This window comes from Alligator sinensis, unplaced genomic scaffold, assembly GCF_000455745.1.
Source record: "Alligator sinensis unplaced genomic scaffold, ASM45574v1 scaffold1638_1, whole genome shotgun sequence".
Lineage (NCBI taxonomy): Eukaryota > Metazoa > Chordata > Crocodylia > Alligatoridae > Alligator > Alligator sinensis.
Genome location: NW_005843351.1, coordinates 149,098 through 161,726, shown reverse-complemented (window position 1 = coordinate 161,726; position 12,629 = coordinate 149,098). Strand labels below are relative to the sequence as shown.

The window sequence follows — 12,629 nt, the reverse complement described above, 5'->3', positions numbered from 1 at the left end:
TGGAATAGGTCAAGTGTTTTGCCTGTCTGCACCGCAACCCATTACCCTCCAAATTCAGTAAGTTTCACCAAGTGATAAAAAGCTTCATAAGTATGAATATTTCCATCCAAAATGTTTGTGAGGGTCTCAAGTTTAAGTATGCTTTCTTCCAAAACCTACACTAATCCTGCTTAAGTACCTTTGTCAAGGTGGTAAATATTGGTGTCATTAGTGTCAAAACAAACAAAATATAGATACAAAAGGTAGTTATGAGCAAAACTGGCCTCTCAAAATGAGGCTTCTCCTAGAAATTTCAAAAGAAAAGTCAATGACATTTATTCTTGTGAACTGAAAAACAAACATTATTTACTGATTGTTTTCTTAGAGGATGGCCTCTGTACATGTAAGCTAGTATTGCAAGTAGTTCTCCTAAACAGTTGAAGTTTACATTACTAATTTTGGTGTAGTTCTAGATTCATAATTATGAGGCCAGAAGAGATCACTGGCTTCATGATTTCAACCAGTAAATCTTGCATCCAAAATTTTTTGCAAAGCTAGACCTTCAAAACAGATATCCAAACATAGCACTCCAAACTGAAGATTGTTTTCCTTGGCAGGATGTTCTAAAGGTCAGGCAAGAGGCAGGCTGGATTTCAACCTTATAGACAAACTAAATCAGAAACGCATGGGAAGTTTATGCATCTGTTTTACACACAAAATTTAGGTCTGTAAGTTGCAAATCTGCCCTGCCTTCTGCCTTGCTTCAGACTAACATGGTAGCTACCTCTCTCCCTTCTAAATGTTAACAATTTTCAACAGTGAAGGTAGCCATCTTTCCTCCACTTTCAATCTTCCAGTTTTGTCTTCCAAAACTTACTTGTCTGCCACATTAAGCCAACTAAAACATCTTCTTGTGTATGTACTTCTAAGCCACAATAGCCACCTCTCAATAAACTTAATAAATAGAGCTCATTTAGCCTCTCTATGCACGACATGCCTCACACACCACAAGTTATGTTTCACTTTCATCTGAATCCTCTCCAATTTTTCAACATACTTTTTAAACCGAGTCAGGATGTCACCAGTCTTCTCTGCTCAATGTCACAGGGAAGAGAGGTATCACTTCTGCTCCTGTTCGACATTCCCTTGTATGTACACACAAGGATCTTGTTAGTATTTTTCCTCACACATCATCATGCTGGGAGCTCATAATCATTAAGGTAGTTATCTACCATAAACCAGCTTCCCAGGATGCCTTTCTTGGCAGTATGACCTACATTCTTTGTTCTTCAAATGCAGGGTTGTATTTCTAGAAGGGACTGTGGACTAGACTCAAAGAAGTAGGAGGTCCTCTCTAATCCCAAATTCTTATGACTTTATTAAACGTGCACGTTTCAAATTAGCCCATCTTGCTATAACTAACCTAGCCTTATAATTTAATCACCACAGTAAAGTATGATAACCACAAACCCTACTTACAATGGTTTTTCTCCTACATTAGAAAATAAAAAGATTACACAGCAGGAGCATGGAGCCTAAGGGTGTGGACAGATACAATATTTAAACCATTTTAAATGCTGTTTAAACTGCAAGCCAGACATACATGCCAGTTTAGAACAGTTTAAACATCTTGGAATATTTCAAAAGTATACCTGGATAATCAGGTGTTATTGAACTAGTTCAGTGTTATGTGCAAATACCAAGCATTCAATGACTAGCGTCTAGTCAGTCCTCCAGGCATCCCCCACTGCACTGCTTCTCTACCCTGCTGTCCCAACCCCAAGGTTTGCAGCCAGAACTCTACTGCCCCAATCTGTATTGCCTGCACTTGACCCAGTGCATGCTTTCCCAGGCTGATTCAGGCTGGTGGGTATGGGGCAGATGGGCAAAAAGAGGTACTCCTGTTTCTGGATCCCTGGGAAACAAGTGACGGGGACTGCCCAATGTCACTGCAACTTTTAAAAAGAGTGCTTTCCACCAAGCCACTGGTCAATTTTATTCCATTCCTGGCAACAAACATGGCGGCCTTGGACGGTGCCACAAGATCACTCAGCTCCCTAGGAAACCAGAAGCAGGGGTAGCCCCTCTATCAAACTCGCCACCTCCCCCTCCTGACCCCTAATCAGCTTGGGATGCCCCAAAGTCTGGTCAGTTGCAACAAATGGAATGAAATGTATAAGCAGCTTGATTGAAAATACTGTTTAGAAGTGGTGGAGACTTTGGGGAGCCCCCAGAATATCTAGCTCTATGGGAACCCAGCAGCAGGGCACCTGGAATTGTTACCCTCCCCCTCTCCCTTCCCTGCTCCCCTAACCTGGCCACCCCTAGGGAAAGTCTTCTTATGGAGTAGCCTGAGCCAGAGATTTGGGCAGCCCTCTCCCTCCCTCCCCAGACCACCCAGGCCCGCCTGGAAGGGAGAAGCAGGGGTCTAAGTAGCCCCCCAATCAACTGGCCACTTGGTCACCTTCAAATCAGCCTGGGATGTACTGAACCTGGTCAGCTGCCAGGAATTGATGTAAACTGGCGAGTATTTTGAGGGCAAAGTGCTCTTTAAAAAAGTCACAACAAAAGCTTCGAAAGCCCCAAAGAACACAGTTCCTGAGAGTCCCGAAACAGGAGTCTAAGCAGCACCCCTCTCCCACCCACCTGGACACCACCAGCCTAAGTATCACCGCACAAATTTTGGTAAAGTGCAGGACTGGTCTTTAATGAATTCAGTTGCTCTTTACTGATCTCAGTGTTAGTAAGAAGGCAGATCAGAAAATTTATGTCATTTTCTTCCTCTTCCTTGGTGTCCAGCCAATCAGGGTCTTCCTCCCCCCACCCGCCCAGGGAAAACTGGGGCACTTGCCACTGGGAACCATACTGCCTGGGTATTCCCAACCACCCAATGGTGGTTTGAGAGCACAGCAATGCCTAAAAGGTGTCTAAAATAGTAAAAAAAAAAAAACTATTGGCAGCATGTGTGGACACCTCTGAACTGAGATAGTTGTGAACCAGTCTGTTATGTCTGTCCAAACCCCAAGAGTCCAGGTTTCAAATATTCCAGAAAAGCCCAACAAACAGACTGTAAGTCACTGACAAAGAACATGCTAATAAGCTCCTGGAGAGAACTGACACAGGCTAACAAATACTCCCATAAGGCAAGTGGTAGAGGTTTGTGTTGGAGATCTAGAAGGACAGGTTCAAACTCTGAAGACAGCCTTAGAATGGGAAAGCATAGGATAGTTTGTTTTCTCAGCTGCCTTTAAAAAAAAGTAAGTCTACACATGACTCATACTAAATTCACAGTTTAATGAGTCAAACCAGTTATGGTACAATGATAACATACACTTTGGTCATATGTTTCACATTCAAAGGTTGATAAGCATACTCCCATTGGAAAGACTGCTGAGAACATTCAGCGTCTCATAAGTACAGACTTAAAGATGCACAACGGGACGAATGCAGGCAGCCAAATAAGCCGAGATGTAGCCTTCTAGTCTTTACCACTAAGGCTGAATATTTAAAGGGTTAAAAAGGAAGTTATCGTATTTTAAAACCATCATATCACAGAAGTAGGGCACCAGTCCAACTCACCCACTCAGAGGGCCAAGTGGCAGACCCTTGGGGAGTCTGCACTGCAGCAGCTGACACAGCCATTGCCGCCATCTGGGTGTTTTACCAGCAACAGCAGCAGCAGCAACTAGGGATGGATAGACTTTACCACAGCAGCAGCAGGGGCAGGCAAGACCATGCTCTTCTCCTTCCCTCCAGCAGGATTTCACACAGGGCACAACATTTCCTAGTGACCCCTCTGTGTTATAGCAACTGACTGCTTACAGGGGTAAGAAGGGTTTCAGTCACTCTAAACCTTGGGAATATGCTGAGCAAAAGTGACTGGTGTACTGCATCTGACATTAAAAGACTTGCTCCAATAGTTCCTTCACAGTCGTACATCTACTTTACTTCAGTGGAAGATGCAGACAGACTGTAGAACTGCCACAAAAGACCTTTCAGTGAACGTAACATTTAATCTACACTATCTGGCATTCGTTTACTGTCTAGCCTCAAAAATTGGAATCTGAAATATTAGTAATTAATTCAGAACTTGTTTGCACACTGAATACTTATTTCTATAAACAGAGGGTTTTTTTATTTTAAAACCAATAGAAATAAGATGACAAGAAGGTGGGCAGGAAGTGTGAATGTGCAGAAGCATTGCATTTCAACTGTTGGGAGTAAATAACAACTCTCTCCTGAATGAGATCTCCTTATTACCTCTTGCAGGAATGTAAAGACCAATAAGGGGCCAAAAAAAAGGCTGACGAGGTCTGAGTAAATCAAGACAGAAGAACTGCTAAAATGTGCATCAATTCTGATGGCAGGTTTGAGAGAGAGCTAAAATTGACTAAACTTTTGCTCTCCTTACCTTATCTCCATAATTGGGCCAAAATTGCTTAAGGCACATGGCCGCTTCAAAGATAATGTAAAGACTTCTAGGGTTGACCTATTGTATTTGGCTCCCTACCTATTAGCATTCTCAGATCAATTAACACCTTGCAAGGCCAAGGTCTGAAAGGGACTTTGAAATAAGCATGTACAAACATTAGCACTCAAAAAGAGTTAAAAAGGAGAATACTTCAAACCTCATATTAGGATGAAGGACATTTTCTATATCAAACAGAATTTCTAGAAGTTTAGACATTTGATATAGACCTCACCAAGTTCCAGGTCGTCACGGGATAGCCATCCCTCTTCACAAGATATGGTACAAGCAGGACTAAAAATGTCAGAAAAGAGGCTCCTAAGAATAGAAGTCTAGCCCACTGCAAAGATATGTAAACAGCAGGGAAAACCCCTAAGGGCATTTCAAATGAATTCACCATGCCAGCATATATAATGCAAATTTATTGCAATGTAAAAGTGAATTTTCTTTTCACCTACCCCATCAGCCCTAGTCATGTGTACAGCAAGCCTTCCATAAATTGGGATATTGCAAGAACAAGTGGCAGTGATACTGGAGAAAGTGAACTGAAACAGAAACCCAATCCCAAACAGAATCCCTATCTCCTTAAAGTGTGTTAGAGAGCTAAATTAAAAGTGAGACATTCCTGTTCCAGAGCTCCCGCCATGGGGAAAAGATGCCATTGAAGAGATGTCATGGAGTCCTGCAGGGGGTGCTTGCTTCGTACCAGTGTGCTTTGGCTTTCTCTAACCTCCAAGAGGGCCCTGTACAACCACTGGTCAAATCATGTTAATTGACTGGTCAATTCACCTATTATCTGACCACAGTGAAAAAACGTCAATGACCTTGCATAGCTGGCAGCAAGGGCAAGAGTGAGGGCCCCCTCACCCCTGAAGGACTCAAGATGCACACACACTCACCATTTAGGAATGGGCATCCCCTGCCCTGCTTCTTTCTCCAGAGTTTTTCCAGCTGCCTTTTTCTTCTCCATATTAAGTCACATGGGGCTGCAGGAGCTGCTCTGTGGTGGGGAAAAGCTTCTACTGGCCATCTGCTGCGATGGCAAGCATCTCCAAATGCGAACAGCAAAATTCAAGAAGATGGCCTGCTGCCTACTTAGCATAGCTACATTTTAAAAACTGACTTTTGTCCTTTATATTTGCTCCGTGCGCTTTATTTCTGTTTAACTTCTTTCTTTTTAATGTTGTAACTGCTTGAGCCGACTCTGGGGTTTTGGGATAAAAGCCAAGGAAAAGAAGAACTGTTCAGTCTTGAATGCCATTCACATTTGCATCCAACACTGATAGCTATAAACATTCATGACTTTTTTTTTTTTTTTTTTTTAGAATTTAGTGTCACAGTTTCACAAAAACCAGTTAACTAATGGGGTGGGGGTGTTGGAATTAGCACATCTCTAATCTACTGAACAGTAAAGTCTCTCTCTCCACTGTTGTAATAAATTAGTGCTTAAAAAAAAATGTAGATGCAACCCTGATTATGTTATACACATGAGACTACGGTTATGTTCTATAATGGTAACTCCGTGTATTCTTTCTCTGCATAACCTTATTAGTATGCATGTTCTTGCACCTGCTTTCACTGTTTGGGGGTTTGGGGATTACTGTTTGGGGTTACAGTGGATCGGATTATGCGTCCCTTCCAAAATGGTGAACCTAGTAGGCGCGCACACATTACGAATGCAAAATTATGCAAAGGCACAAAAAAGTCAGCACTCACTGGGAGCTGTGCAAAGATCTGCAGCTGGGCAGCCCTCAGTTTTAGTGCAGAGTGAGAGGAGGAGGAGAGATTCTGGATAGGAGTTACTCCCTGGAGGGCCTTTTCGGTTTATTAACTCCTCAGAAGAAACATATTTGTGAGGACAAGTCCCTACAGCAGGTTCAATCAGAAATGTGTTATTCACTAGAGCTGAAAAACCCCAAGGTGGCTGTTGAAGTAGGTCAAGATCTAAAACAGCTGGGGTTGCACAGGCAACCTGAAGAGAGAGAAAGTGTAGTTCCTGTTCTTACCAGTTTAACCGGAAGGGAACCAGTGAGGAGTGGTGGTGACCCCCTGTGGCAGCAATGGAGTGGCTCTTTGAACATGCTATATATAATTTTTCAACATCTCTGAACTACAAACTGCACAGTGCTCAATCAGCTCTCTCACCAGTGCTGCAAACAACAGCAAAGTAAACTTTCTACTCCCATTTTACATTCCCCTGGTATTTAAATGCCAGAAGAGATTGGTAAATAACTGAGCCTGACCTGTATGATTTTACCTTGTTATCTGTCCATCCCTTTAATGAACTTGTGATCAGCTAAAACAGGGACTTCCAATATCTGACATCTTAGTTTTATGTACCTCATTTTATTTACCTCATTTCTTAGGAAGATAGCATGTGACCTATAAAGCTTGGAAATTTGGTTCAATGGTTAATTAATTAATTTTACTGTCCAAAATGTGTATTCAAGTGTCTGGACTCAGCTCCAACCACTGATGCTCCTTGTACTTTTCTCCACTAGGCTAATCAGTCCTTTGTATCTATTATTCTATTCCTCCAAAAGTAGTTGGGTAAGCCAGTCACTGCTCAGTATTTGTTTAAATAATATAAATACACTGACTTTTCACAGATTAGAAAGGACAAGTATAAGTGACTACAACTTCCCATGTAAAATAAGTCATAGAACCTGCCTCAATTCATTTCTGTTTGAGCCAAGGAACTTTTTTAGTTTTTTAGAAAACTACTAAAATTTAATTTCATAGTTGCAAATCATGGAGGATCGACCACAATTTTTGGTAATATTCCAATAGTTAATTATTTTGACTATTAAAAATAGGCACATTAAGTTTTTTGGCGCTATAGGTCATTTTTGCCCACCCCCCCGGAATATTTTTTGCAGCTCTTTTCTGTTCCCTTTTCAGTTAATCAATATTCTTTGTAAAGTTAGAATACCTAAAATAAATGCAATATTCCAAAACTGATCTCACTGCTGGCATACGTGGAAGAGGAACACGATTACTTTCAGCAACCAAATTTGTAATTTAATAAAATACAGTAAAATTAATTTGGAAAAAAACCCACCTTTTTCTATAATTGTTGACTGAAATTTGGTACCACCTTCTAGTTTCTTCTGACTGAGTTCCATATTAGCCATTCCATTTTTTTTTTTTGTCTCAGAAGTTAGGTCTGCCTAACCAGCATATCACCACAAGTCTTCTGAAACTTTCCCAGTGCTCCAAGACTTACTAAAAACATTGGCAATTCAGCCCCCTTCCCCTACAAGATGTTTAAAACTCTTGGTTGCAACTAATCTGGATCTCCTAGTCCTTAGCGGCTCCTATGCTTGGCAAGAGAAGCTGCTCCAATGCGCTGTAATTACAGTACATCAGAGCAGACTCGATTAATCGAGTCTGCTGGAGCATGCTAATTACCCCACTCCAGCAGACTCCAGCGTCTCGTGTATCAGCGTCCCCACACTGAAAAATGGCAGCGGGGGCGCTTTAACCCATTTGACAAGCTTTAGTTAAAGCGCCTCCACCGCCATTTTTCACCACAGGGACAGTGATACAAGAGATGTTCTTGGGAGCTTTAATTACAGCAGTTCTCGGAGCCACTCTAATTAAAGCACCACCCCCCCACCCCACTCCCAGAGCGCATCTATAAACAGCCAAAATGCTTATCTTTCACAGACCAGAGTTAAGGTTCCTTATGTGCCTCAGCTATCTACTTCAAAACTTTAACGTGTCTGTATTCCTTTAACTCTAAACTTAACTGTAAAATTCTCGAGTTTTAATGCTAGCTTTCCAGGTAATGAGACATCTCTGGTATACCATCCCTACAGTCTCTAGTCAAAAGAATAAATGGTTATAAGCCTCCATAAGATGTTAACCAAGTCTGAATTCAATTTTAATGGAATAAATAACTTGACTTTGTATTCCAAGGGATGAATACAGTACTGGAGTGATTATTAGCTGTTTCTTGTTTTAGGGCTGGCTCTAGCACAAGGACCATCTACAATGCTTTACAACAGAGGTTGACAACTTTTTTGCTGTTGGAAGCTACTTTAATGGAACTTAGTTCTGAGCAAAAGCCGTTTCTATACTGGCCAGTGCCACTGCCACCAAAGCAGTAGCTGGAGCCACAGTCACTACTGCCCCCCTGCAGTCAAAGCTACAACAGATCCCTGGCTCAATGGGCCAGATACAGTGCTCAGGCTGTACATAAATAGCACCATACTGGGTCAAACCAAGCCCTGCAACCTATCTCCAACAGCAGCAGGAGTGGATTTTGCTTTAGAGGGAGAGCACTGAACCATGTACATCTAGAATGAACTATCCCCTATTCATCACCCTCCCTGACATCCACCATCATTGATTTAGAGATGCCAGAGGAAACATTTCTTACTGTTCTGTTTAATAGCTATTAATAGATCTACTGTCCATGAATTTGTCTAGTCCACTTTGACCCTGGCTGTGCTGTCTGCCTCTACAACCTCCTCTGACACTGAGATCCACAAGTTAATTGCACATTGCACAGTTAACTGCTTTACAAAATGTGAGGACCAAGGAGAGGAAAAAAACTGAGAAAAGTTCTTCAAGTAAGAGAACTAGAAAATACTTTATTTTTTTTCCTCTTGAAATAAGTTTAAGGGTCATTATCAAAAGGCAGAACATAAAGGTTCACACATTCTAGAAGTGGCAGGACCAACTCAAAGAGGACAAAGAGTACAAGCCTAGAGAAAAAGAGGATAGCTGCAGCCAGAAGTATTAGATGTTAAGGCCCCAAAAACTGACCATGGAAAACTGGCCCTTGCATTACCCGTCCAACACCCTGGCTTCACTGCACTTTATCTACCAGCTCCTTACAACTTTCTTTAGGCTCCCCATTTTTCTGCAAGAAACTGCAAAGGTAGATGCAGTCCCAAATACAATACACTTTTTAAAGAAGTCCTATACTGCCCCTGCTTTTGTCCATGTTACTTTTTATTACTAGTGGCAAGTAGTTTTGCTACCTCTTGAAAACAAAGGCTCCGGCTAGTCCATGCAATCAGGATGCCCTTCTTACGTAGCAGTCACTGTTTCATTCTTACAGTCAATTCACAGTCAGAGTCAATCTAAAAATCACCCAAAATACAAACTCACTAAGCCAATGCCAAAGTTTACAATAAGTTGCTCCTCAAATTTGCTCACCACAAAAAAGCGTGATAAATAAAGTATGTTTTCAATGCATGAAAAACCCAAAGCTGCAACACAGCACAAGAGAAATACAATGCATTCAATCCTTTCTTTTGTATTCAGTTTTCCACTTTGGTTTGGAAGTCCATGGAGAGAGCATTCATTCGAGCAGTCTATCAACTATTGGCTCATTTAAAACCCCTTCCCTGGCTGAGCACATAGGTAGCCATACCACTTTCGACCTCCACATGCCAACATTCACAAGTTACTTCACCTTTGCCTTCCAACTTCATACAAAACGCACCAGGAAAACGTAGGCCATCTTTGGCCTAGTTATTACAGCCAGAGAACTGCAGTTAAAACAAGAACAAAAATCAACAATGGAACTGGGAATGTATTTCCCTTTAACCACTCTCACAAAACCAGTTTGGGGAGGTTTCTAGCATTGGGATTGGTTAGTAACTCTTTTTGTTGCTATACACATGCATGTGTAAGGATGACAACATAAGGCAAGTTTGAGATCTAATGGCCCTTCAGCTGCTTAAACCCATTACCAATCTCTGGTATGCTGGGTCACCTTGATCACATCCCCTGCAATACATCACACACTGCCCTCCAAACTTTAATCCACCATAGATTATTTTTTTCTACTTCAAACCAGCTCACTGTTCACTGGTGGACAGCTACCAGAGCTACTTTTTCTATAGCATAACGAGCTGTCATCTTTGTGTTATTGCATGCGATACCAGAATTAGTTCATGAGCGCGTCTCCTCCCTGACCCTGATATTGTGTGTTATCCCAGACCTTGGGTTCCGCCATCCAGTAGTTGTGGTTCAAATGCAAAAATACTAGTCCATGTGCTGACAATAATCCAAAAACATAGCATAGTAAAGTCACAGTCAACTTGAAGTTTAAGTCAATGCTACCTACTTGTCTCAGAATGACCCAGTGCAGTAAAACTTGCAAAGAGCGTGCATGTAGGGACTTCAGAGCCATGCGCCTAGCTGGAGATTTCAGGATCCTAACCAGAATACGGTACACTGGGCATATAGTATCACCTTCATGGTAAGGTTTTCATGTTAGCCCTCGTTGCATCACATGGTGCAACATCCATCTTGATTTTAAATAAAACTGATGCTCCCAGACCCGAGGTAGAAAGCATGACCTGAACGTTCTGGTGTAAACATGGAAGAGCCCACTTTCCAAAAATTCAGCACCTTTCCGGTAAGGAGTAAGACTAGCACATTCATGCTTTTAAGGAGGGCTAGGAAAGTGTCAGCTCCATGGACTTTACAGGAGTTTGACCTCTTCCCCCATAATATGTAAGCTCCCAAAACGCAATTTCAAGATCTCATCGGAGCTATGGTTTCAGGAGGGCCAATGAGGAACTGAAGTTGTGCTTACACTGGTGCTATGACTGGTTCAATTATCTAGCATAAGCAAGAGCTAGGGGCCAGATTTCATGAGTGTTCATCTTCCAGTCAAGCACAAACATGTTCAGTATCCAGCAGCTTCCACTGTATCCAGTCTGGCTCTACATAGATAGGCATATTAGAAAGCCAGTGAAACACATATCATAGTAATATAGCTAGTATTGGTTGGATGCTGGCTTTTTGTGGGGGAGAGGGGGAGTTGGAGGACAAGGCATTTGAAACCATGTTCTTCCTTTGGTAAAGGAACAAAGAAATGTTGACAGTAATTATTTGAAGATCTAAAGGTCCCTGCATCTCCAACTTCTCCATTAAGAAGCATAGCTTATAAAACATCATTTATTATTAGGTTTCTTTTCTATGCCAGCTTGCAAATAGGATAAATTTAGATTTAAAAACTGAAACACCGAAAAAGCTACGTAGAAAGCGAATTCTGCTCATAATTTGGAAAAAAAAAAAAAAAAAGAGAGAGAAAGTCAGTTGGCGAAAGAATTGATTTTCATATAAGCTATTATAGAGGGTCAAGACCGAGCCCCTTTTTAGTAAATGTAAAGTTAATGAGGACACATGTTCACTCAACTGCATATTACATCTCTTCCAGAAGATGGAATTACCTATAGGAGGATGACCCTGCTCAACCCGATTATAAATGTATTTCTGATCTCAGACAATACCATGAAGTAACTTTATTTTATTTCAATCCTGTTGGCAAGCAGCAAGTTACTGAGGGGGGGGTTTCTAGTTACACAAGAATTTTAAATGTGATCAAGTCCAACCAAAATGCGCCCGATTCATGCACTTTGGTTTCAGAAGTTACACTTTTAAACAAAAATGCATGCATAAGCATTTGGTAAACCTCACTTCTTACTGGACCCAACGTAAATCTTTCAAGCACTCTTATTTAGCAGGACAGCATTTTGGCTGCTGTACAGTAACTACCCTAAGTTCCTTTGCACCACCTTACCCTTGAAAGTAGGAATAAACCCTCCCCTCTCCTCCCCCCCCAAAAACAACCCTTCCCAAGGAGTGTTATTAAAAAGATCTTGGTCCCAACAAGAACCTCGGGACCCAAACAGGTCTCCTTACAGCGGTGTGTAAACAGTGCCTTCATTAAAACAGAACGAAACTACATTTCTGTGCAAATTAAAACTTGGGAAAGGTGAACTATTTAACTAACACCAACAAAATAATAAAGAAAGAAAGAGAGAGATGGAAACTGTGGGTTCCCAACCCAATCCTTTTGCCACCCGAGGTGATGAGGAGGACTTCATACTTTCCCCCAGTATGTCTAGCTTTCTAAAATGGTGGCCATATCTGCCTGGGAGAGAGAGAGAGAGGGCGAGAGAGAGAGAGAAGAGGCCCCCCTCCAAACTGTGGGCTGGAGAAGCAATGGCGATGCAAGTGGAGGGGACAGTTACCTGTCACACAACTAAAGCCAAGCCTCGGGGCTGGGCACGGGGGCAAGGAGCAGCAGCAGGCAAAGGGAGCCATGTACAACCCCAGCTCGCCACAATGCCAACATGGAGGGCAACACCCAACAGCTGCCTCCTCCAGGTCTCCCCCGTCGTGGCTGGTCCCCCCCGGGCCGCCCGCCCCC

The 12,629-nt window shown here is 42.1% G+C and overlaps 1 protein-coding gene across 2 annotated transcripts in view; it reads right to left on the bottom strand.

Annotated features, from left to right (window-relative positions):
• LOC102374703 (lysine-specific demethylase 5B) overlaps window positions 1-5,365 on the bottom strand; it is a 32,446-nt gene extending 27,081 nt beyond the window's left edge. For both annotated transcript variants that reach the window (XM_025194936.1, XM_025194937.1), the window contains exon 1: window positions 5,347-5,365. In XM_025194936.1, the coding sequence (XP_025050721.1) occupies window positions 5,347-5,349 (3 nt within the window). In that variant the 5' untranslated portion in view covers window positions 5,350-5,365. The remainder of the gene's footprint in view (window positions 1-5,346) is intronic.
• Between the last annotated feature and the right edge of the window lie 7,264 nt (window positions 5,366-12,629).